General features: G+C 39.7%; 1 protein-coding gene across 1 annotated transcript in view; it reads right to left on the bottom strand.

Moving 5' to 3' along the window:
- The window catches only part of Spag17 (sperm associated antigen 17), a 268,834-nt gene that overhangs the window by 140,644 nt on the left and 100,367 nt on the right, over positions 1 to 27,823 (bottom strand). Inside the window, exons 5-6 of the mRNA XM_021157134.2 lie at positions 26,019 to 26,205; positions 23,821 to 24,015 (exon numbers count right to left, since the gene is read on the bottom strand). Of these exons, the coding sequence (XP_021012793.1) occupies positions 23,821 to 24,015; positions 26,019 to 26,205 (382 nt within the window). The remainder of the gene's footprint in view (positions 1 to 23,820; positions 24,016 to 26,018; positions 26,206 to 27,823) is intronic.

Below are 27,823 nucleotides of genomic sequence, written 5' to 3' on the forward strand. Positions count from 1 at the left end.
ACACTTTGCCAGCAAGAATAGATATCACGTTGGGATAAAAGGATGGGAAAATGTATTCTAAGCAAATAGACTCAAGAAACAAGAAGGTGTTTCCATTTTAATATTTGACAAAATATACTTCAAGCAACAATTAACCACAAGAGGTAGAGAAAGATATTACACACTTATCAAAGTAAAAAAAAATATACCAAGAGGATATTGCAATTCTAAACATTTATGCATCAAACACAAGGGGATCCAAGTTTATAAAAGAAAAGGCTATAGCTAAAATCACACATTGACTCTCACACAGTAACAGTGGGTAACTTTTCTTTAGTACAACTGACTCCATGATGGAAATACCATTCTGGCCACAAAACTAGACAGCACTACCTGCCAAAAGTAAAGTGAAGTCTTAATCCATCAAAGTCCATCGTTCTGAGAAAGTCTCTAAATTAACTAACCTTATTTTCTGGCTTCTGTAGTTCTGCTCTGGCTAACTGTTCTTGTTAATGGAAGTATGTCATCCCAAAATATGGTTTTCTGTGCTTAAAAGCTCACCCTGAAAAAGTTTTGGGGCTGCACTGGTATCCAAAAAACTCAGTATAGTCACTCGTCAGTTAATACAGATTTTCTATTTAAAATCTGCACTTTACCAAATTGGAAAAACTAAAAGAAACAAATGAATTTCATGATATATACAACCTGCAAAGATAAATCAAAATCAAATAAGAAATTTAAATACACCCATAACCCTCCAAAGAAGTACAATCAGCAGTAGTTTATAGTCCTCCAACCAAAAAATCCCAGAGCCTATAGATTCACCACAGAATTCTACAATATCTTCAAAGATTTAATACCATAACCTTTAAAATTATTTCACAAAATAAAAACACAAGGAACATTTCTTATTGTTTTTAAATAAGGCCGCTATTTTGCTAATACCAAAACCACATAAATAATTGTCAAAAGAAAAAAATTATTGGCCAATATCCTTTATTAACATAGGTGTAAAAAATTCTCAATAAAATATTTCCAAAGTGAACCTAAGAACAAATACTTTAAAAAGATTATGAACCAATCTGTTACCAAAGCTGATCATGTGCCACAGAGCTCCAAACCCAAACACCACCAGGAGAGAGTAGGTCTCCAAGGAGTGCTGACATACCTATGAGCACAGGTAAGAACACCATGTCTGCTCAAATTCCTGGACCAAGAGGGACCAGCCCAAAGTCATCAGGACACAGGAACCAAGGAACAGCCAGCGACAGGATCCTTCAGGTTTCTGTCTGTACCCAGAAGCTGACCCTGTGCCATAGCTCTCCATACCCAAATTCCTCCTGAAGAGAACTCATCTCCCAAGAGTACTGATGAGGATTTCAGAAGGGACAAGCCACAGTCAGAGTCAGCAAGACCAGATAACACCAGAGATATCCAGATGGTGAGAGGCAAGGGCAAGAATATAAGCAACAGAAATCAAAGCTATTTGGCATTATAAGAACCCAGTTCTTCCACCACAGTGAGCCCGGGATACCCCATCACACCAGAAAATCAAGACTCTAATTTAAAATCACATCTCATGATGATGGTAGAGAACTTTAAGAAGTACATAAATAACTCCCTTAAAGAAATACAGGAGAATACAGGTAAACAGGTAGAAGCCCTTAAAGAGGAAACACAAAAATCCCTTAAAGAATTACAGGAAAAAAAAAACAAACAGGTGAAGGAATTGAACAAAACCATCTAGGATCTAAACATAGAAATAAAACAAAAAAGAAATCACAAAGGAAAGACAAACCTGGAGATAGAAAATCTAGGAAAGAGATCAGGAGTCATTGATGCAAGCATCACCAATAGAATACAAGAGATAGAAGAGAGAATTTCAGACATAAAAGATACCATAGAAGATATTGACACAATAGTCAAAGAAAATGAAAAATGCTAAAATCTCCTAACCCAAACCATCCAGGAAATCCAAGACACAACGAGAAAGGATAATAGATATAGAAGAGAGCACAGATTCCCAACTTAAAGGGCCAGTAAATATCTTCAACAAAATTATAGACGAAAACTTCCCTAACAAAGAAAGAGATGCCCATAAACATAGAAGAAGCCTACAGAATTCCAAATAGATTGGACCAGAAAAGAAATTCCTCCCATCATGTAATAGAAAAAAGAAAAAAGAAACACAAAACAAAGAATATTAAAAGCAGTAAGGGAAAAGGGTAAAGTAACAAATAAAGGCAGACCTATCAGCATTACACCAGACTTCTCACTAGAGACTATGAAAGATAGAGAATCCTGGGCAGGATCTTCAGTGCGAACCTGGCAGAGGGTCCCAAGGTATTCAGAGGACCCTCCATGCCGCAGGCCCCCTAGCACACCCAGGACCTCGGGATCACTGGTGAGTGGAATGCAACATCAGTTCCAAAGAATCCCGGAGGGTCTTGTACCAGCAGGAACAGGGACAAAGGAACCCCACCCCAGAGGCTGGGATTCGTTCTGGTCAGGGTCAGCCCCACGCCATCTTCGGGGTGAACCCAGCTGAGGGTGACAAGGTCCCCAGAGGACTCTCCATTCTGTAGGCCCCCTAGCACACCCAGGAACTTGGGATCACTGGAGAGCATGTGGGCAGCAGAAGCAACAAAGCTTCTTGGACAGAGACCCTTTGGGCCTTTATCCTCAGCCAGGAGGCAGAGCTGAGACCCAGGACCCTGGGCACCTTCCTTGTCAGAGGAGAGTCAGCCTCCAGGAAGGGCTCTGACCCCAGGACTCAGGAGGTGGATTTGAGCTCCAGACTTCTGTGCACCTTCCCTACAAGAGGAAAGCTTGCCTGCAGAGAGTGCTCTGAGCACTGGGACTCAGGTGAGAGTTGGACTCCCAGGAGTGCTGACAGAAGCTAACAGAATCACAGGAGGAACAAGCCTCAGCCAGAGACAGCTAGAACATCGAACACCAGAGATTTCCAGATGGCGAAAGGCAAATGTAAGAATCTTACTAACAGAAACCAAGACCACTGGGCATCATCAGAACCCAGTACACCCACCAGAGCAAGTCCTGGATACCCCAGGAAAAGCAAGATCCAGATCTAAAATCATATCTCATGATGGTGGTAGAGGATTTTAAGAAAGGCATTAATAAATCACTTAAAGAAATACAGGAGAACACTGCTAAATAGGTAGAAGTCCTTAAAGAATTACAGGAAAACACAATCAAACAGGTAATGGAATTGAACCAAGCCATCCAAGATCTAAAAATGGAAGTAGAAACAATAAAGAAAACCCAAATGGAGACAACTCTGGAGATAGAAATCCTAAGAAAGAAATCAGGAACAATAGATGGGAGCATCAGCAACAGAATACAAGAGATGGAAGAGAGAATCTCAGGTGCAGAAGATTCCATAGAAAACATGGACACAACAATCAAAGAAAATGCAAAATCCAAAAAGATCCTAACTCAAAACATCCAGGAAATCCAGGACACAATGAAAAGACCAAATCTAAGATTAATAGGTATAGATGAGAATGAAAACTTTTCTCTTTCTCTTTCTCTTTCTTTCTCTTTCTCTTTCTCTTTCTCTTTCTCTTTCTCTTTCTCTTTCTCTTTCTCTTTCTCTTTCTCTTTCTCTTTCTCTTTCTCTTTCTCTTTCTCTTTCTCTTTCTCTTTCTCTTTCTCTTTCTCTTTCTCTCTCTCTCTCTCTCTCTCTCTCTCTCTCTCTCTCTCTCTCTCTCTCTCTCTCTCTTTCTCTTTCTCTTTCTCTTTCTCTTTCTCTTTCTCTTTCTCTTTCTCTTTCTCTTTCTTTCTTTTCTCTTTTTCTCTTTCTCTTTCTGTTTCTCTCTCTCTTTCTCTTTCTCTTTTTCTTTTCTTTTCTTTTTTCTTCTCTCTCTCTCTCTCTCTTTCTTTTTTTCTTTCTTTTCTTTTATTCTTTTTTGTTTGTTTGTTTTTCGAGACAGGGTTTCTCTGTATAGCCCTGGCTGTCCTGGAACTCACTTTCTAGACCAGACTGGCCTTAAACTCAGAAATCTGCCTGCCTCTGCCTCCCGAGTGCTGGGATTAAAGGTGTGCGCCACCATGCCCAGCTTGAGAATGAAGATTTTCAACTTAAAGGACCAGTAAATATCTTCAACAAAATTATAGAAGAAAACTTCCCTAACCTAAAAAAAGAGATGCCCACGAACATACAAAAGCCTACAAGACTCCAAATAGACTGGACCAGAAAAGAAATTCCTTCGGACACATAATAATCAGAACAACAAATGCACTAAATAAAGACAGAATATTAAAAGCAGTAAGAGAAAAAGATCAAGTAACATATAAAGGCAAACCTATTAGAATTACACAAGACTTCTCACCAGAGACTATGAAAGCCAGAAGATCCTGGACAGATGTTATACAGACACTAAGAGAACACAAATGCCAGCCCAGGCTACTATACCTAGCAAAACTCTCAACTACCATAGATGGAGAAACCAAGGTATTCCATGACAAAGTCAAATTCACACAATATCTTTCCACCAACCCAGCCCTTCAAAGGATAATAAAGGGAAAACTCCAACAAAGGATGGAAAATATGCCCTAGAAAAAGCAAGAAAGTAATCCTTCAACAAACCTAAAAGAAGACAGCCACAAGAACAGAACTCCAACTCAAACAACAAAAGTAACAGGAAGCAATAATAACTTTTCCTTAATATCTCTTAATATCAATGGACTCAATTCCACAATAAAAACATATAGACTAACAGACTGGCTACACAAACAGGACCCAACATTTTGCTGCTTACAGGAAACCCACCACAGGGACAAAGACAGACACAACCTCTGAGTAAAAGACTGGAAAACAATTTTCTAAGCAAATGATCTGAAGGAACAAGCTGGAGTAGCTATTCTAATATTGAATAAAATCCACTTCCAACACAAAGATATCAAAAAATACAAGGAGGGACACTTCATACTCCTCAAAGGTGAATCTTCCAAGGTGAACTCTCAATTCTGAATATCTATGCTCTAAATCTATGCAGCCACATTTATGAAGGACACTTTAGTAAAGCTCAAAGCATACTCTATACCTCACACAATAATAGTGGGAGACTTCAACTCCCCACTCTCATCATTGGACAGATCCTGGAAACAGAAATTAACAGAGACACATTGAAACTCACAGAAGTTATGAAACAAATGGTTTTAACAGATGTCTATAGAACATTTTATCCTAAAGCAAAAGGATATACCTTCTTCTCAGCACCTCATGGTACCTTCTCCAAAATTGACCATATACTTGGTAACAAAACAGGCTTCAACAGATACAAACATATTGAAATTATCCCATGCATCCTATCAGATCACCAAGGACTAAGACTGATCTTCAGTAACAACATAAATAGTAGAAAGCCAACATTCATGTGGAAGCTGAAGAACACTCTACTCAATGATAGCTTGGTCAAGGAAGAAATAAAGAAAGAGATTAAAGACTTTTTAGAGTTTAATGAAAATGAAGCCACAACATACCCAAACTTATGGGACACAATGAAAGCAGTCCTAAGAGAAAAACTCATAGCTCTGAGTGCTGCCAAAAAGAAACTATACTGAGCATACACTAATAGCTTGACCGCACACCTGAAAGCTCTAGAAGAAAAGGAAGCAAATTCTTCCAAGAGGAACAGAGGGCAGGAAGTAATTAAACTCAGGACTGAAATCAACCAAGTGGAAATAAAAAGAACTTTTCAAAGAATCAAGCAAACCAGGAGCTGGTTCTTTGAGAAAATCAACAAGATAGATAAACCCTTAGCCAGACTAACTAGAGGGCACAGTGACAGTATCCTAATTAACAAAATCAGGAATGAAAAGGAATGACTGTGAGCATCCACTCCTGTGTTTGCTAGGCCCCGGCATCGTCTCACAAGAGACAGCTATATTTGGGTCCTTTCAGCAAAATCTTGCTAGTGTATGCAATGGTGTCAGCGTTTAGAAGCTGATTATGGGATGGATCCCTGGATACGGCAGCAGAGTGGCTAAGATCAAAAATTCAGGTGACAGCAGATGCTGGCGAGGATGTGGAGAAAGAGGAACACTCCTCCATTGTTGGTGGGATTGCAAGCTTGTACAACCACTCTGGAAATCAGTCTGGTGGTTCCTCAGAAAATTGGACATAGTACTACCGGAGGATCCAGCAATACCTCTCCTGGGCATATATCCAGAAGATGTCCCAACCGGTAAGAAGGACACATGCTCCACTATGTTCATAGCAGCCCTATTTATAATGGCCAGAAGCTGGAAAGAACCCAGATGTCCCTCAACAGAGGAATGGATACAGAAATTATGGTACATTTACACAATGGAGTACTACTCAGCTATTAAAAAGAATGAATTTATGAAATTCCTAGCCAAATGGATGGACCTGGAGGGCATCATCTTGAGTGAGGTAACACAATCACAAAGGAACTCACACAATATGTATTCACTGATAAGTGGATATTAGCCCAAAACTTAGGATACCCAAGATATAAGATACAATTTGCTAAACGCATGAAACTCAAGAGGATGAAGACCAAAGTGTGGACACTGTGCCCCTTCTTAGAATTAGGAACAAAACACCCATGGAAGGAGTTACAGAGGCAAAGTTTGGAGCTGTGATGAAAGGATGGACCATCTAGGGCAACATTTTCAACAAATGGTGCTGGCTTAACTGGCAGTTATCATGTAGAAGAATGTGAATTGATCCATTCTTATCTCCTTGTACTAAGCTCAAGTCTACGTGGATCAAGGAACTCCACATAAAACCAGAAACACTAAAACTTATAGAGGAGAAAGTGGGGGAAAGCCTCGAAGATATGGGCACAGGGAAAAATTCCTGAATAGAACACCAATGACTTGTTCTGTAAGATCGAGAATAGACAAATGGGACCTCATAAAATTGCAAAGCCTCTGTAAAGCAAAGGACACTGTCAATAAGACAAAAAGGCCAACAACAGTTTGGGAAAAGATTTTTTCCAATCCTAAATCTGATAGGGGAGTAATATCCACTATATACAAAGAACTCAAGAAGCTGGACTCCAGAAAATCAAATAACCTCATTTAAGAATGGGGCAGAGAGCTAAACAAAGAAGTCTCAACTGAGGAATAATGAATGCCTGAGACGCACATGAAAAATTGTTCAACATCCTTAATCATCAGGGAAAATGCAAATCAAAACAACCCTGAGATTCCACCTCACACCAGTCAGAATGGCTAAGATAAAAAATTCAGGTGACAGAAGATGCTGGTGAGGATGTGGAGAAGGAGGGACACTCCTCCATTGCTGGTGGGATTGCAAGCTTGTACAACAACTCTGGAAATCAGTCTGGCGGTTCCTCAGAAAATTGAACATAGTACTAACGGAAGATCCAGCAATACCCTCCTGGGCATATACCCAGAAGATGTTCCAACTGGTAAGAAGGACACGTGTGCCACTATGTTCATAGCAGGCCTTATTTATAATAGCCAGAAGCTGGAAAGAACCCAGATGTCCCTCAACAGAGGAATGAATACGAAATTTTGGTACATTTACACAATGGACTACTACTCAGGTATTAAAAACAATGATTTTCTGAAATTCCTAGGCAAATGGATGGATCTGCAAAACACATAAAACTCAAGAAGAAGGAACACCAAAGTGTGGATACTTCATCCCTCCTTCGAATGGGGAACAAAATACCTATGTAAGGAGTTACAGGGACAAAGTTTGGAGCTGAAACGGAAGAAAGGACCATGCAGAGATTGCCCCATCCGGGGATCCATACCGTAAACCACCAACAAACACAGACACTATTGCATATGCCAGCAAGATTTTGCTGACATGACCCTGATATATGTGTCTCTTGTGAGGCTATGCCAGTGCCTGGCAAATACAGAAGTAGATGCTCACGGTCATCTATTTGATGGAACACAGGGCCCCCAATGGAGGAGCTAGAGAAAGTGCCCAATGAGCTGCAGGGGTCTGTAATCCTATAGTAGGAACAGCAATATGAACTAACCAGTATGCCCTGAGCTCTTGTTTCTAGCTGCCTATGTAGCAGAAGATGGCCTCATTGGCCATCATTGGGAGGAGAGACCCTTGGTCTTGCATAGCTTATATCCCCTAATACAGGGGAATGCCAGGGCCAGGAAGCAGGAGTGTGTGTGTTGGAGAGTAGGCTGGGGGTGGGTATAAGGGACTTTCAGGATAGCATTTGAATTGTAAATGAAGAAAATATCTAATAAAGTTTTTTAAATAAGAAGAAAAAGAAAGAAAGAAAGAAAGAGAAAGAAAGAAAGAGAGAGAGAGAAAGGAAGGAAGGAAGAAAGGAAGAAAGGAAGGAAGGAAGGAAGGAAGGAAGGAAGGAAGGAAGGAAGGAAGAAAGAAAGAAAGAAAGAAAGAAAGAAAGAAAGAAAGAAAGAAAGAAAGAAGATAGATCCTGGGCAGATGTCCTATAGACCCTAGGAGGACACAAATAGCATTCCCAGGCTACTATAATCAGCAAAACTCTCAATTACCATAGATGGAGAAACCAAGATATTCCATGACAAAACCAAATTTATACAATATCTTTACACAAAACCAGCCCTACAAAGGAGGATAAATGGAAAACTCCATCACAAGGAGGGAAACTACACCCTAGAAAAAGCAGTAAAGTAATCTTCTTAAAAACAACCCAAAAGAAGGTAGCAACACATACATAATTCCACGTGTAACAAACATTATTTCTTTTTTTTTTGATTTTTAATATTTTTATTACATATTTTCCTCAATTACATTTCCAATGCTATCCCAAAAGTCCCCCATAGCGCCCCCCACTTCCCTACCCACCCATTCCCACTCTTTTGGCCCTGGCATTCCCCTATATTGGGGCATATAAAGTTTGCAAGTCCAATGGGCCTCTCTTTCCATTGATGGCCGACTAGGCCATCTTTCGATACATATGCAGCTAGAGACAAGAGCTCCGGGGTTCTGGTTAGTACATCATGTTGTTCCAACAATAGGGTTGCAGATCCCTTTAGCTCCTTGGGTACTTTCTCTAGCTTCTCCATTGGGAGCCCTGTGATACATCCAATAGCTGACTGTGAACATCCACTCCTGTGTTTGCTAGGCCCCGGCATCGTCTCACAAGAGACAGCTATATTTGGGTCCTTTCAGCAAAATCTTGCTAGTGTATGCAATGGTGTCAGCGTTTAGAAGCTGATTATGGGATGGATCCCTGGATACGGCAGTCTCTAAATGGTCCATCCTTTCATCACAGCTACGAACTTTGTCTCTGTAACTCCTTCCCTGGGTGTTTTGTTCCCAATTCTAAGAAGGTGCACAGTGTCCACACTTTGGTCTTCATTCTTCTTGAGTTTCATGCGTTTATCAAATTGTATCTTATATCTTGGGTATCCTAAGTTTTGGGCTAATATCCACTTATCAATGAATACATATTGTGTGAGTTCTTTTGTGATTGTGTTACTTCACTCAAGATGATGCCCTCCAGGTCGATCCATTTGGCTAGGAATTTCATAAATTCATTCTTTTTAATAGCTGAGTAGTACTCCATTGTGTAAATGTACCATAATTTCTGTATCCATTCCTCTGTTGAGGGACATCTGGGTTCTTTCCAGCTTCTGGCTATTATAAATAGGGCTGCTATGAACATAGTGGAGCATGTGTCCTTTTTACCGGTTGGGACATCTTCTAGATATATGCCCAGGAGAGGTATTGCTGGATCCTCTGGTAGTACTATGTCCAATTTTCTGAGGAACTGCCAGACTGAGTTCCAGAGTGGTTGTACAAGCTTGCAATCCCACCAACAATGGAGGAGTGTTCCTCTTTCTCCACATCCTCGCCAGCAACTGCTGTCACCTGAATTTTTGATCTTAGCCATTCTGACTGGTGTGAGGTGGAATCTCAGGGTTGTTTTGATTTGCATTTCCCTGATGATTAAGGATGTTGCACATTTTTTCAGGTGTTTCTCTGCCATTCGGTATTCCTCAGGTGAGAATTCTTTGTTCAGTTCTGAGCCCCATTTTTTAATGGGGTTATTTGACTTTCTGGAGTCCACCTTCTTGAGTTCTTTATATATATTGGATATTAGTCCCTTATCTGATTTAGGATAGGTGAAGATCCTTTCCCAATCTGTTGGTGGTTTTTTTGTCTTATTGATGGTGTCTTTAGCCTTGCAGAAGCTTTGTAGTTTCATGAGGTCCCACTTGTCAATTCTCGATCTTACAGCACAAGCCATTACTGTTCTATTCAGGAATTTTTCCCCTGTGCCCATATCTTCAAGGCTTTTCCCCACTTTCTCCTCTATAAGTTTCAGTGTCTCTGGTTTTATGTGAAGTTCCTTGATCCACTTAGACTTGACCTTAGTACAAGGAGATAGGAATGGATCGATTCGCATTCTTCTACATGTTAACAACCAGTTGTGCCAGCACCATTTGTTGAAAATGCTGTCTTTCTTCCACTGGATGTTTTTAGCTCCCTTGTCGAAGATCAAGTGACCGTAGGTGTGTGGGTTCATTTCTGGGTCTTCAATTCTATTCCATTGGTCTATTTGTCTGTCACTATACCAGTACCATGCAGTTTTTATCACAATTGCTCTGTAGTAGAGCTTTAGGTCCGGCATGGTGATTCCACCAGAGGTTCTTTTATCCTTGAGAAGAGTTTTTGCTATCCTAGGTTTTTTGTTATTCCAGATGAATTTGCAGATTTCACTTTCTAATTCGTTGAAGAATTGATTTGGAATTTTGATGGGGATTGCATTGAATCTGTAGATTGCTTTTGGCAAGATAGCCATTTTTACAATGTTGATCCCGCCAATCCATGAGCATGGGAGATCTTTCCATCTTCTGAGATCTTCTATAATTTCTTTCTTCAGAGACTTGAAGTTTTTATTATACAGATCTTTCACTTCCTTAGTTAGAGTCACGCCAAGATATTTTATATTATTTGTGACTATTGAGAAGGGTGTTGTTTCCCTAATTTCTTTCTCAGCCTGTTTATTCTTTGTGTAGAGAAAGGCCATTGATTTGTTTGAGTTAATTTTATATCCAGCTACTTCACTGAAGCTGTTTATCAGGCTTAGGAGTTCTCGGTGGAATTTTTAGGGTCACTTATATATACTATCATATCATCTGCAAAAAGTGATATTTTGACTTCATCTTTTCCAATTTGTATCCCTTTGATCTCCTTTTGTTGTCGAATTGCTCTGGCTAGGACTTCAAGTACAATGTTGAATAGGTATGGAGAAAGTGGACAGCCTTGTCTAGTCCCTGATTTTAGAGGGATTGCTTCAAGCTTCTGACCATTTACTTTGATGTTGGCTACTGGTTTGCTGTAGATTGCTTTTATCATGTTTAGGTATGGGCCTTGAATTCCTGATCTTTCCAAGACTTTTATCATGAATGGGTGTTGGATCTTGTCAAATGCTTTTTCCGCATCTAACGAGATGACCATGTCGTTTTTGTCTTTGAGTTTGTTTATATACTGGATTACGTTGATGGATTTCCGTATATTGAACCATCCCTGCATCCCTGGGATGAAACCTACTTGGTCAGGATGGATGATTGTTTTGATATGTTCTTGGATTCGGTTAGCAAGAACTTTATTGAGGATTTTTGCATCAATATTCATAAGGGATATTGGTCTGAAGTTTTCTATCTTTGTTGGGTCTTTTTGTGGTTTAGGTATCAGAGTAATTGTGGCTTCATAGAATGAGTTGGGTAGAGTACCTTCTGTTTCTATTTTGTGGAATAGTTTGTGAAGAACTGGGATTAGATCTTCTTTGAAGTTCTGATAGAACTCTGCACTAAACCCATCTGTTCCTGGGCTTTTTTTAGTTGGGAGACTATTAATGACTGCTTCTATTTCTTTGTGGGATATAGGGCTGTTTAGATCATTAACCTGATCTTGATTCAACTTTGGTACCTGGTATCTGTCTAGGAATTTCTCCATTTCATCCAGGTTCTCCAGTTTTGTTGAGTATAGCCTTTGGTAGAAGGATCTGATGGTGTTTTGGATGTCTTCAGGATCTGTTGTTATGTCTCCTTTTTCATTTCTGATTTTGTTAATTAGGATGCTTTCCCTGTGCCCTCTAGTGAGTCTGGCTAAGGGTTTATCTATCTTGTTGATTTTCTCAAAGAACCAGCTCCTTGATTGGTTGATTCTTTGAATAGTTTTTCTTGTTTCCACTTGGTTGATTTCACCCCTGAGTTTGATTATTTCCTGCAGTCTACTCCTCTTGGGTGAATTTGCTTCCTTTTGTTCTAGTGCTTTTAGGTGTGTTGTCAAGCTGCTAATGTGTGCTCTCTCTAGTTTCCTTTTGGAGGCACTCAGAGCTATGAGTTTTCCTCTTAGAAATGCTTTCATTGCGTCCCATAAGTTTGGGTATGTTGTGGCTTCATTTTCATTGAACTCTAAAACGTCCTTAATTTCTTTCTTTATTCCTTCCTTGACCAAGGTATCATTGAGAAGAGTGTTGTTCAGTTTCCACGTGAAGGTTGGCTTTCTATTATTTATTTTGTTATTGAAGATCAGCCTTAGTCCATGGTGATCTGATAGGATGCATGGGACAATTTCAATATTTTTGTATCTGTTGAGGCCTGCTTTGTGACCAATTATGTGGTCAATTTTGGAGAAGGTACCATGAGGTGCTGAGAAGAAGGTATATCCTTTTGTTTTAGGATAGAATGTTCTGTAGATATCTGCCAGATCCATTTGATTCATAATTTCTCTTAGTTTCACTGTGTCCCTGTTTAGTTTCTGTTTCCATGATCTGTCCATTGGTGAAAGTGGTGTGTTGAAGTCTCCCACTATTATTGTATGAGGTGCAATGTGTGCTTTGAGATTTACTAAAGTTTCTTTAATGAATGTGGCTGCCTTTGTATTTGGAGCATAGATATTCAGGATTGATAGTTCCTCTTGGAGGATTTTACCTTTGATGAGTATGAAGTGTCCCTCCCTGTCTTTTTTAATGACTTTGGGTTGGAAGTCAATCTTATCAGATATTAGAATGGCTACTCCAGCTTGTTTCTTCATGCCATTTGCTTGGAAAATTGTTTTCCAGCCTTTCATTCTGAGGTAGTGTCTATCCTTTTCTCTGAGATGAGTTTCCTGTAAGCAGCAAAATTTTGGGTCTTGTTTGTGTAGCCAGTTTGTTAGTCTATGTCTTTTTATCGGGGAGTTGAGTCCATTGATATTAAGAGATATTAAGGAAAAGTAATTGTTGTTTCCTGTTATTTTTGTTGTTAAAGTTGGCATTTTGTTCTTGTGGCTGTCTTCTTTTAGGTTTGTTGAGGGATTACCTTCTTGTTGTTTCTAGGGCGTGGTTCCTGTCCTTGTATTGGTTTTTTTCTGTTATTATCCTTTGAAGGGCTGGATTCGTGGAGAGATAATGTGTGAATTTGGTTTTGTCGTGGAATACTTTGGTTTCTCCGTCTATGTTAATTGAGAGTTTGGCTGGGTATAGTAGCCTGGGCTGGAATTTGTGTTCTTTTAGTGTCTGTATAACATCCGTCCAGGATCTTCTGGCTTTCATAGTCTCTGGTGAAAAATCTGGTGTGATTCTGATAGGCTTGCCTTTATATGTTACTTGGCCTTTTTCTCTTACTGCTTTTAGTATTCTATCTTTATTTAGAGCATTTGTTGTTCTGATTATAATGTGTCGGGAGGTATTTCTTTTCTGGTCCAGTCTATTTGGAGTTCTGTAGGCTTATTGTAAGTTCATGGGCATCTCTTTCTTTAGATTTGGGAAGTTTTCTTCTATAATTTTGTTGAAGATGTTTGCTGGTCCTTTGAGTTGAAAATCTTCATTCTCATCCACTCCTATTATCCGTAGGTTTGGTCTTCTCATTGTGTCCTGTATTTCTTGGATGTTTTGAGTTAGGATCTTTTTGCATTTTACATTTTCCTTGATTGTTGTGCCGATGTTCTCTATGGAATCTTCTGCACCTGAGATTCTCTCTTCCATCTCTTGTATTCTGTTGCTGATGCTCGTATCTATGGTTCCAGATTTCTTTCCTAGGGTTTCTATCTCCAGTGTTGCCTCATTTTGCGTTTTCTTTATTGTGTCTACTTCCCTTTTTAGGTTTAGTATGGTTTTGTTCATTTCCATCATCTGTTTGGATGTGTTTTCCTGTTTTTCTGTAAGGACTTCTACCTGTTTGATTATGTTATCCTGTTTTTCTTTAAGGATTTGTAACTCTTTAGCAGTGTTCTCCTGCAATTCTTTAAGGGATTTTTGTGCTTCCTCTTTATTGTCTTCTGCTTGTTTAGCAGTGTTCTCCTGCATTTCTTTAAGTGTGTTATTAAAGTCCTTCTTGAAGTCCTCTATCATCATCAGGAGATATGCTTTTAAATCCGTGTCTAGCTTTTCCGGTGTGTTGGGGTGCCCTGGACTGGGCGAAGTGGGGGTGCTGGGTTCTGATGATGGTGAGTGGTCTTGGTTTCTGTTAGTAAGATTATTACGTTTACCTTTCGCCATCTGGTAATCTCTGGGGTTAGTTGTTATCGTTGTGACTGTTTAAAGATTGGAGCAGAAGCTGTGTTCCACTCACCAGCAGTCCCAAAATCTTGCGGCGGGGGTCGTGGGTAGCTGGCGGGTGTCAGGCAACCCTGCTCTCCTGCTACCCCGGCGCTGATCCGGCCGGATGAGGCCTGTGGCCCTACTCAGGCCGGTTTCTGCTTCCCTAACTAATGCAGTCTCAGGTCCCGCGCAATTGGATTGGAGCAGAAGCTGTGCTCCACTCACCAGAAGTCTTAAGATCCTGTGGCGGGTGTTGTGGGTAGCTGGCGAGTGTCAGCCGACCCTGCGCCCCAGCTGCCCCGGTGCTTTTCTGACCGGAAGAGGGTTGTGTCCCTATGTAGGCCGGATTTCTCTCTCCCCAACCAGAGCAGTCTCAGGTCCCGCGTGATTGGACTGGAGCAGAAGCTGTGTTCCACTCACCAGCAGTCCCAAAATCCTGAGGCGGGGGTCATGGGTAGCTGGCGGGTGTCAGGCAACCCTGCGCTCCCGCTACCCCGGCGCTGATCCAGCCAGATGAGGCCTGTGGCCCTACTCAGGCCGGTTTCTGCTTCCCTAACTAGTCCAAACATTATTTCTTAATATCTCTTAACATCAATATATGCAATTGCCCAATAAAATGACATACACTAGCAGACTGGATAAATAAAAAGAACCTAGCGTTTTGCTGCATACAAGAAACACACCTCAGACATTACTTTAGAGTAATTGCTTGAAAATAATTTTCCAAACTAATGATCCCAAGAAATAAGCTGGAGTACCCATTCTAATATCAGTTAAATTCGACTTTCAACTGAAACTTACCAAAAAAGATAAGGAAGGACACTTCTTACTCAACAAAGGAAAAATCTACCAAGAAGAAGTCTCAGTTCTGAACTGCTATGCTCCTAATGCAAGGACACCCACATTCATAAAGGAAACTTTACTAAAGCTCAAACACACATTGCTCAAACCACACACAATAATAGTGGGAGACTTCAACACTCCACTCTCATCAATGGACAGATAACGGAAACAGAAACTAAACAGAGACACAGTAAAACTAACAGAAGTTATGGACCAAATGGTTTTAACAGTTAGATATAAAACATTTCATCCTGAAACAAAAGAATATACCTTCTTCTCAGAACCTCATGGTTCCTTCTCTAAAACTGACCATATAATCGGTCACAAAACAGGCCTTAACAGATACAAAAAATACTGAAATAATCCCTTTTATCCTATCAGATCACCATGGACAAAGGCTGTTCTTCAATAACAAAAACAACGGAAAGCCCACATACATGTGGAAGCTGAACAACATCCTACTCAATGATAATTTGGCTGAGGAAGAAATAAAGAAATGAAAGACTTTTTAGAATTTAATGAAAATGAAGGCACAACGTACCTAAACTTATGGGACACAATGAAAACAGTGCAAACTCATAGCTCTAAGTGCATCCAAAAAAATGCAGAGAGTATATACTAGTAGCTTAACAGTAAACCTGAAAGCTCTAGAGTAAAAAGAAGCAAATTCACCCAAGAAGAATAGACTGGAGGAAATAATCCAACTCAGGGCTGAAATCAACCAAGTAGAAACAAATGGATTATACAAAGAATAAAAATCAAAAAACAAAAACAGGATTAGAATAATGATCTAAACAGTCCCACAACCCCTAAAGAAATAGAAACAGTCATTAATAGTCTCCCAACCAAAAAAAGCTCAGGACCACATGGGTTTAATGCAGAGTTCTATCAGACCTTCAAAGAATATCTAATACCAATACTCCTCAAACCATTTCACAAAATAGAAACAGAATGTACTCTACCCAATTTGTTCTATGAAGCCACAATTACTCTGATACCTAAACTACTCAAAGGCCCAACAAAGGAAGACCATTTTCCCTTATTAATATCAATGAAAAAAGTACTCAATAAAATTCTCACAAACTGAATCAAAGAACACATCAAAAAGATCTTCCATCATGATCAAGTAGGCTTCATCCCAGGGATGCTGGGATGGTTTAATATATAGAAATCCATCAGCGAAATCCACTACATAAACAAACTCAAAGAAGAAAACCATAGGATCATCTCATTAAATGCTGAGAAAGCATTTGACAAAATTCAACAGTTCACAATGAAAGCCTTGGAAAGATCAGGAATTCAATGCCCATACCTAAACATAGTAAAAGCAATATACAGTAAACCAGTAGCCAACATCAAGCTAAATGGAGAGAAACTTGAAGCAATCCCACTAAAATCAGGGACTAAACAAGGCTGTCCACTCACTCCCTACCTATTCAATATAGTACTCAAAGTCCTAGCCAGAGCAATTAGACAACAAAAGGAGATTAAGGGGATACAAATTGGAAAGGAACATGTCAAAATATCACTATTTGCAGATGGTATAGTAGTATACTTAAGTGACCCCAAAAATTCTACCAGAGAACTCCTAATGCTGATAAACAACTTCAGCAAAGTGGCTGGATATAAAATTAAGTCAAACAAATCAGTAGCCTTCCTATACTCAAAGGATAACCAGGTTGAGAAAGAAATTATGGAAATGACACCCTTCACAATAGTCATAAACAATATAAAATAACTTGTTTTGACTCTACCCAAACAAGTGAAAAATCAATATGTTAAGAACTTCAAGTCTGAAGAAAGAAATTGAAGAACATCTCAGAAGATAGAAAGATCTCCCATGCTCATTCATTGTCAGGATTAATATAGTAAAAATGGCCCTCTTGCCAAAAGCAATCTAAAGATTCAATGCAATCTCCATCAAATTTCCAACTGAATTCTTCATAGAGTTAGAAAGAGCAATTCTGAAATTCATTTGGAATAACAAAAAAGCCAGGATAACAAAAACAATTCTCAACAGTAAAAGAACTTCTGGTGGAATCACCATCCCTGACCCAAGTTGTAGTATAGAGCAATCATGATAAAAAACTGCATGGTATTGGTATAGTGACAGGGTGGTAGATTAATGGAATAGGATTGAAGACACAGAAATAAATCCACACACCTATGGTCACTTGATCTTTGACAAAGGTGGTAAAACCATCCAGTGGAAAAAAGACAGCATTTTCCACAAATGGTGCTAGTTCAGCTGTTGGTCAATATGTAGAAGAATGTAAATTGATCCATTTCTATCTCCTATCTTAAGTCCACATGGATAAAGGGCCTTCAGATACACTGAGTCCAATAAAAGAGAAATTGGGAAAAAGTTTCAAATACATGGGCACAGGGGAAAATTTCCTGAATAGAATACCAATGTCTTAGTGTTTAGCACTTATGTGCTAAGATGAAGAATCCCTTCAATGCTACCTCATAAAATTGCAAAGCTTCTGAAAGGCAAAGGACACTGTCAATAGGACAACATGGCAGCCAACAAATTGGCAAAAGATCTTTACCAACCCTATATCTGATAGAGGACTAATATCCAATATATATACAAAGAACTCAAGAAGTTAGACTCCAGAGAACCAAATAACCCTATTGAAAAATGGGGACAGAGCTAAATAGAGAATTCTCAACTGAGGAATCTTGAGTGGCTAAGAAGCACCTAAAGAAATGTTCAACATCTTTAGTCATCAGGGAAATGCAAATCAAAACAACCCTGAGATTCCACCTCATACCAGTCAGAATGGCTAAGATCAAAAACTCAGGTGACAGTAGATGCTGGCGAGGTCATGGAGAAAGAGGAACGCTTCTCCATTGCTGGTGGGATTACAAGCTGATACACCCACTTTGGAAATCAGTCTAGCGGTTCCTCAGAAAATTGGACATAGTACTACCTGAGGACCCACTAATACCACTCCCCAGTATATACCCAGAAGATGCTCCGACATGTAATAAGGACACATACTCCACTATGTTCATCTCAGCCTTATTTGTAATAGCCTGGAGCTGGTAAGAACCCAGATGTCCTTCAACAGAGGAATGGATACAGAAAATGTGGTACATTTACACAATGGAGCACTACTCAGCCATTAAAACAATTAATTCATGAAATCACAGGCAAATGAATGGAACTTGAAAATATCATCTTGAGTGATATAACCCAGTCACAAAAGGACACACAGGGTATGCACTCACTGATATTAAGTCAAAAGTTTGGAATACCCAAGATACAATTCACAGACCATATGACACTCAAAAAGAAGGAAGACCAAAATGTGGATGCTTCAGTGCTTCTTAGAAGGGGAACAAATGAAACTCAAGAAGAACGAAGACCAAAGTGTGGACACTTTGCCCCTTCTTAGAATTGGGAACAAAACACCCATGGAAGGAGTTACAGAGACAAAATTTGGAGCTGTGACGAAAGGATGGATGATTTAGTGATTGCCATATCCAGGGATCCATCCCATAATCAGCTTCCAAATGCTGACACCATTGCATACACTAGCAAGATTTTGCTGAAAGGACCCAGATATAGCTGTCTCTTGTGAGACTATGCAGGGGCCAGCAAACAAAGAAGTGGATGCTCACAGTCAGCTATTGAATGGATCACAGGGCCCCCAATAGAGGAGCTAGAGAAAGCATCCAAGGAACTAAAGGGAACTACAACCCTATAGGTGGAACAACAATATGAACTAACCAGTACCCCGGAGCTCTTGTCTCTAGCTGCATATGTATCAAAAGAAGGCCTAGTCGGCCATCACTGGAAAGAGAGGCCCACTGGACTTGCAAACTTTATATGCCCCAGTACAGGGGAACCCCAGGGCCAAAAAGGGGGATGGGTGGGTAGGGGATTGGGGGGTGGGTATGGGGGACTTTTGGGATGGCATTGGAAATGTAAATGAGGAAAATACCTAAAAAAAAAAAAAAGAAGGGGAACAAAATACTCACAGGAGAAAATATGGAGATAAAGTGTGGTGCAGAGACTGAAGGAAAGGCCATCCAGAAACTACCACACCTGGGGATCCATCCCATATATAGTCACCAAACCCAGACTCTACTGTGTATGCTAAGAAGTGCTTGCTGGCAGGAACCTGATATAACTGTCTCATGAGAGACTCTGCCAGAGCCTAACAAATACAGAGGTGATGCTCGTAGCCAACCATTAGACTGAAAGTGGGGTCCCTGATGGAGGAGTTGGAGAAGGGACTGAAGGATCTGAGGGGTTTTGCAGACCCATGGATTAGAGCAACAGTGTCAACTGGTCAAACACCCCTGGGGCTCCTGGGAACTGAACCAACAACCAAAAAGTATACATGGAGGGACCCATGGCTTCAGCTGCATATGTGGAAGAGAAGAGCCTTACTGGACAGAAGTGGGAGGAGCAGCCCTTGGGCTTGAGGGTGTTCAATGCCCCAGTGTAGGAGAATGCCAGGGCGGGAAGGCAGGAGTGGGTGGGTGGTTGAGGGAGTACCCTCATATAGGCAGGGGGAGGGAGGGTGGGATAAGGGGTTCCAGAGGTGAGACCTGGAAAGGGGATAACATTTCAAATGTAAATAAAGAAAATATCCAATAAAAGAAAAATAAAATATTATGAACCATGACTTCGACCTAGAGATATAGGTATGGTTTAACATGCATGAATTAATAAATGTAGTCCATGACATAAACAGACTAAACAAAAATACCCAACATGATCATCTAACTAGATATAGAAAAGAACTTTGACAAAATCCAACACCATTTCATGATAAACAACCTAAAGACATACAAATGACATATCTTAACATAATAAAAGCAATTTACAATAAGTTCATTGCCAATGCCAATGTAAGTGGAGAGAAACATTTTCACTAAATCACAAATAAGACAAGGATGTCCATTCTTTTCATACACATTCTAAACAGTACTTGAAATCCTGGATAGAGCAACAAGACAACTGAAGGAGATCAAGGATATAAAAACAGGAAAAAAAGAAGTCAAAGTATCTTTATTTGCAGATGACATAATTTTATACATAAGCAATCCTATCAATTTGATAAGGAAAGTTCTAATGCTGATAAAAATCTTCAGATAAGTAGCAAGATACAAAATTAATGTAAAAAAAAATCAATAGCCTTCCTTTTTTGTTGTTGGTTTTTTTATATACTTTTTATTAGGTATTTTCTTCATTTACATTTCCAATGCTATCCCCAAAGTCCCCCATACCCTCCCACCCACTCCCCTACCTACTAACTCCCACTTTTTGGCCCTGGCGTTCCCCTGTACTGATAGCCTTCCTATGTTCAAATAACAAATGGTCTGAAAAATAAGTCAGGAAATAATAACTTCTAAAATAGCTTAAGTATCATCTTTGGGTAACTCTAACCAAGTCAGGGAAAGACTTGTATAATAAATCTTTAAGAAGAAAGAAATGGAAAAGGAAATCAGAAGATTAATAAGATCTTGCATGTTTAAGGATTGGTAGGATTAATGAACTTAAAATGGCCACCCCATCAAAACAAACTGCAGATTCAACTCAATCCCCATCAAAATTCTAACACAATTCTTTCAAGATGTTGAAAAAGTAATTCTCAACTTCATATGGAACCAAAAATTTCCAGGGTAGCTAAAATTATCCTGAATAACAACATGACAACAACAACAACAACAGAATACCATAAGAACATAACAACAACAATAATGCCAGAAGCATTACCATTCAGATTTTTAGTTGTATTAGAGAGTTGCAATAACCAAAACACAAAGTATTGTCATAAAAGTAGACATGCTGATTAATGGAATCTAACCAAAGCCATAGACATAAGTTTTCATGCCTATGGAAATTTGATTTTTGATAGAGAAGCCAGAAATACACAGTGGAGAAAGAGAGAGCATCTTCAACAAGTGATACTAGTCAAACTGAATGGCTATATGTAGAAGAATGCAAGTTGATCCACACTCATAATACTACAAAAACAAAACAAAACAAAACAAAACAAAACAAAACCAGAAAACCAGAAACCCCAGCTCCAAATGGATCAAGGACATCAATATAAGGGCAAACATACCAAATCTCATAGAAGAGAAAGTGGGATTAGTCTTGAACTCATTAGCACAGGAAAAGCCTTTATGAAAAAGACATCAATAGCACAAGTATTACCAACAGTTAAAACTTGTCTTCCTGAAACTGAAAAACTTCTGTGTGGAAAGTGTCCATCATTTAAAAAATGACAATTTACAGAATGAAACGAATTCTTTACTAATTATATATTTGATAGAGGGTTAGTATCTAAAACACATAAAGAATGATAAAACAAACACAATAACAAAAAAACAAACCCTGAACAACCAACCAACCAACCAAACAAACAAACCAAATAACCTTATTTAAAAATGGTCTATACAGAACTAAGCAGAAAGTTCTTAAAAGGAAAACACAAATAGTTGAGAAACACTGAAAGAAATGCTCAACATTCTTATGCACTAGGGGAATGCAAAGTAAACTGCTTTGAGATTTCCATGAAATGGAACCTATACACGACATTGCTAAGCTGGTCAAGAACCCAAGACTACATATGTCCCATGGGCCTAGGGGAAAACCTAACACTATTATTCTGCTAAGGGAACACAGCAGTAAAAGTATTCCTAATGACATTCTGCTATACACATGGATTAATGCCATACAGTAGGTGGAAACTGACGCAGAGTCACAACTGGACAATGTGAAGAGAGTGAGACACTTTAGATTACATGGTACTGAATGAGATATTTGCATCAATGATCTTTTCTCAAGGTTCCGGGATCTACACAGAGGTAATTGGTAACTCCAAGAAAACAGTGCCTCTCCCACAGGAGACTGATGCAGTATGAAATCACAGAGACTGCGGCAGCATGCACAGTACCTGCATAGGTTTAAACCAGGTAAGGTTCCTGCATTGAAATGGGAAAGTAGACACAGGGCCCCACCCCTAACCAAGAAGTTATCTGTAGTTGATACCAACTGGTAAAAGGAAAATCAGTTTTCTCCAAGTGAGTCTTACTGGGTATATTAACAACATTACATAACAGACCCCATACTCAGGAGTAGTTGGCCAACACAAAGCTATTTCAATAATATTTTTCAGACTTTGTTTCATTTTACATTCTGGGGGGGGGGCATTTTTTTGTTTATTTTATTTGTCTCTTACTATATAAGCAAGATTTTGATTTCTGTTTTTGTGGAGTTTCTCTGTGTATTTTGTGGGTTTTTTTCTTTTTAAGAGAGTAAAAAAACAATAATTTGAGTAGCTGGAGAGGTAGGAAAGATCATTAAGGAACTAGGGGAGTGGAAAACCACAAAATTTATGAAAGTATTTTTTTTCAATAAAATATACTTCTTTGGAATGTTGGGAAAACTATATAAATCAATATTTTAGAACTCTTAGCATTGGGCTTAGATCCCAAATTATGCACCCAATAAATGGTAATTATTAATTTTATCAAAGATAGTGATTTCTAACTTTGGGGAAAAATAGAAGGAAATTGATATTTGACTGTAAGTTAAAAGGCATGGTGAAAATATTGATGATAACATCAAAATCAACACATATAGTAAGAATAACTTGGCCCCTGGAATCACAGATTGGCATTGATTCTCAGTGCTGTTACCTGAAGGTCACAGTAGCTTTCTGGTTTTTGTCCCATAGAAGTAAATTAGCACATTCCTTGAGATAAAGACCCTAATACTCAAAATGACTGGACAATAATATGGCTGTGGCTTCATCTCTTTAATTTCCCAATTTAAGCCTGGAAGATACAATGTTTTCTCTGACTTTTATTACAATGAGTTAGTAATATGTGTAGAATAACTAACATGTAAAACCCAACTGGACAGGTAACTCAGCAGTTGAGAGTACTTGCTATTCTTCCAGAAGACCTGAGTGTGGTTCCTGGCACCCATGTCAGGTTATGTACAGCCACTTGTAACTCCAGCTCCAAATGGTCCAACACCATCTTCTGCTCTCCATGAATACACACACCCACACCCACCCACCCACCCACACACACCCAACTGTATGATCTTGTCAGAGCTGTTTGGTGACTATGTCATTTGAAAGAAAAGAGTATTAACAAATATTTATCTAGCCCAGGCTTTGGCTAAACATTGCAGGTCAAAAGTTCCTGAAAAATAAAGTTGTGTAACCATACTTGCTCTCAGCTAAAAGACCGAGAATAGTTGAGTCACCAAGTCTTCTGACCTGTAGTTATGTTTTCTGTGACTACACAGGGATACCAGCACCGAGTATGATTTTAATTTGCCAAATTTATGGCTCTTGGCTGATATAAGCAGAATATATAGAAAATCAGTCTTGAAAGGATTTAATAAAGTGTATACTTTATAACCATGTTTCAGACGGCAGATTGCCTTTGTATTGAGGGGCAGGGGCAATACTGATGGACTCTGTGAGTTCCGAGGCCAAGTGTGTACCTTCTGGCTGAAGTACAGCTTCCTGTTGCTGCCTGACTGCTGCCAGGTGTGTCTGCAGAGGTTCATAGTTCTCTGAAGATATTTTAATCACACTGGTTATAGGAATGCCAAGCTCAGTCATAATGGCCAGTAGCTGAGGATTGTTGAATCCCACAACAATAACGTAATATTGGGCACCATCGTCTGGCTCATCATCTGTTGGAAATACCAGAAAGAAGGTCAGCTCTCATTGTTAGGTAGAACAGGTTGTCCCCAGGCAAACCAGTCGTGATACTCAATTATGCATGTGTTCGTAATCTCTCTGGCTTGCCAAGACCCAGGCAGTTGGCTGGAACGCAGGCCTGTTGACTGTTTTTCATTATTGCTCTTCCAGTAAAGAGACTGTGGCCATTTTACAAAATATTAAATCATGTTTGCAAATGAGACATAGACATATTAGGAGGGCCAACACACATGGGGTCTGCGGCCATGGAACATGGTGCCTGAGCTTTTGTCAGAGTTTAACCTGTAACTAGTTTCCTTTGATTCTAATCTCAGTTGAGCAACATCTGGCTTGACTCCCGAGTTACAAGTAGCTCCAGCTTTCTGGTACTTTATAAGTAAAGGTGTTTACAGGATAAGGAAATACTGTGGATGTGCTCTGTAGCATAGCACCGAATGAATTCATGTCAGGGTGGTGAGAACACTGTGCATCAATGGTGAGGCAGCTATACAGCATTCCGTCTGAAGACATACATAAGTATAAAGTAGTTCCCTATTCTCTTTTTCCTGGTAATGTTCTTTATGAATATTAAAACACGAGACTCTCTTAGACTACGATGTTCTGGGTGTGACAGTAACCGTCCTGCTTTCGTGCTGACCATGCATGATACACAAGAACTTTACACTGTACAGTGCAGCTCAGTAAGGCCAATGTACATGCCATACAACAGATGCTCACATTTTAAGTTCATGTAATTAATTCTCCCCAACCTTGAAAATTGTCAGCATTGGTATTGACTATGGAGAGCATAAAATCATTGTTTTGGGGTTTATTATCTTTAGAGTAGAGATACGTGAGAGGGATCAACTGATAAAAGATGCAAAGAAAAAAAAAGCCAGTCTCTCTTACTTAATTTAGACACAGTAAAGATCAAAAGTGTTGAAAGAAATCAAGAATCAAGTCTATTGATTACAAATAACAAACAAATAAAATAAAGATAGTAACAGGTAGTTCTGTCTGGACTCAGAGAAAACCAGCTGTGAATCACTTAAATCACGAGTAACTCCTGAAAATGACTCAGTTTTGGGTCAGCCATTTAGGACAGAATGAAGTTCTATTTGGTCTGTTGAAGACAGAAAGATTGTGTGAAAAGTTTGAGTCAGGAAGATGCACTCTTACATGGCCTGGATCGAGGCCCCTCTCTCCTGCCCCGATACATAGGGCTGCCTTGTCTGACTGAAGTGGGAGAGGATGAGCCTAACATTGCAGAGACTTGATGTGTCAGGTTAGGGACATAGTTAGGGGAGGTCCCACTCTCTCAGAGGAGAAGGGGAGGGGTGGGGGGAGGAACTTTGTGGGGGCCAGGGAAGGGGAACTGCATTGGGAATGTAAATAAATAAAAATAAAATATGCTGGATAGATCAAAAAGAAGAAGCTGTGTTCTGCATAGCCTCTCAAATAATTAGATTTCTCACATGTATCAACTTTTATTCCACTAACTTATCTCTGTGTGTGTGTGTGTGTGTGTGTGTTGTGTGTGTGTGTGTGTGCATGTGCGTGCACATGTGTGTGCAGTACAGTCATGCCTGTGTGTGCCATAATGCGCCTGAGGAGGTCAGGGGACAACTTGTGGCAGCTTGTTCTCTTCTTCCACCATGAGAAGCCTGGGGATGGTGGTGAGGCCTGAGAGTGAGCAACTTTCCTCAGGAGCCATCTCGCTGAATCACTCTCAGTTTGCCTATAATTACACCTGACTTTCCATTACATTCTCATCAAGACAGTAATTACAAAAAAAAAAAAAAAAAAGCTAAAACCATGCATGGATTGCAAACAGAAATATTTTTTCAATCTGAGTGCCACAGAGCATAGGTTATATGTGGCTTTAAAATAAAAAAGGCTAAGAATGATAGTGTGTAATTATAGAGGTAACTCTTAAAGCCCTATTCTGGTCTATAAAGCAAGAGGTGGAAGACACCATGTGGAGCTACACACTGACCGATATAGGATTTGGCCTCGTCGTCTTCTCCCCTCCGTTTTAACTGTGTGGTCTTCCTCACTGTTACAGTGGCCTCAGGCTGGTCCTTGCTCTTTCCCTTCCCAGGCTTGGCACTGGCAACCTTCTTCTCCTTTGGAGACTTCCCTTTTCCTTTGTCTTTTTCTGATTTTGTTCTTTCTTCTACCATCTGAAACGAGAAAGCACATTCTTACCCTCCAAGTCATCTTGTGAACAAGCAAAGGTTTCCCCAGTTAGGCAACTTAATCCTCTAATTCATGTCATCAAATCAACTCTTGATTTTACTGCATTTCCATTATTATTTGCATCATCCTGCCTCCAGAATCCTGCTCTATTTGAGTTCCTGTCCTGATGTCCTCTAATGATGAACAGTGCTGTGGAAGTATTTGAGCTGAATCAACACTTTCCTCTTCAACTTCATTTTTGGTCATGGTGTTTTGTTGCAGCAATAGAAATCCTAATAAGACGGGGCACTGAGGGGCAGGCAGGAGTGTAGTGGGAAGGTACCAGGATGTTGTTTAAAAGAATAGCCTTCTAGAAGAGGTTCATCTAAAGGAGTCTCTCAATCACTTGAGCTGCGTGTTTGTGCTGATGTGGGGTAGGGCAGAATCGGAGGAAGAATCAGAATACCTTGTGGTGTCAGGAGCTTGGGTAGGTCTCTTAGCCCAACTTTGGAGTGCACATGTCTTTGTGTGAAAACAATCAAGCAAAACAAAACAAACCGGAAGATAATGAATAGGCTTTCTAAATTCTACCTATGTTTTTCATGTTGGCCATTTTTAAAGGTTAAAAGGTCTTCTGAGATCTTAACACTAAGAAAAATTCTCATTATTACAATTCTGCTTGAAAGCATATAGCCCTGACTAGTGAGTGGCTGATATCTAGAAAGAGGGGATCCATAGAGAGTGACATTTGCTTGTATTCTTCACAAATTGCTCTAGGGCATGCTTAGTTCACATGTCTGTGGGAAGATCCAGTATTTACCCTGCCCCTTCACAACTTCCCCCAAACTTTGCACACTATTTCCTAGTAAAACTGTGTCTGTGTTGATAAATTGGAAGTGTTTATTCTCATTGAAATGATAGTGGAGTACTGGTCCTAAGATGGCGACTCTATAGACTATAGATACAATATGTGGATCTTATTTTTTTATATGCAACAATACTTGAAGACAAAAATAATTAAAATATTGTATAGTTATTTGGGGCTTTGACATCCATTTCCTAAGGTCATGGAAACTAATTTGAAAACCTCTAAGATATTATAGACTGGGTAAGTTAAAGATAGGGAGCATTGGTACTCAGCTAACAGGCTGCATGATAGAGGGGAAAGAAGTTTGTGCTCTATATGATTTTTTTTTTTTTTTGCTGCTAAGGGTTTTGAAGGACTGACTCAGGCAAACTTTGGCTTTCACGGATGGCATCACTGGTGCCAAAAGATTCCCTACCTAGTGTGAGGGTTCTAAGGCTGGCAACACTGCCACTCTCGCTCCTTAGCAGCCACAGGAAACAAATATCTGTGAAGGTTTCTGCTGATAGTACTGGGTAAAAACTGGGAAAGTACACCAGAGATTGCAGAAAATGAAGAGAAATTCAATGTGGTTGAAGCATATGCAAGTGGTAAGACCTCAGGATAGAAGAGACAGAAGCAGTAACCTCAATAAAGGCAGCTGCAGCAGCCACTTCTGCCACAGCAGCCACCTCTGCCACAGCAGCCACCTCTGCCACAGCAGCCACCTCTGCCACAGCAGCCACTTCTGCCACAGCAGCCACCTCTGCCACAGTAGC

The sequence above is a fragment of the Mus caroli genome, unplaced genomic scaffold, assembly GCF_978045245.1.
Source record: "Mus caroli unplaced genomic scaffold, Mus_caroli_1 scaffold_3, whole genome shotgun sequence".
NCBI classification, from domain to species: domain Eukaryota; kingdom Metazoa; phylum Chordata; class Mammalia; order Rodentia; family Muridae; genus Mus; species Mus caroli.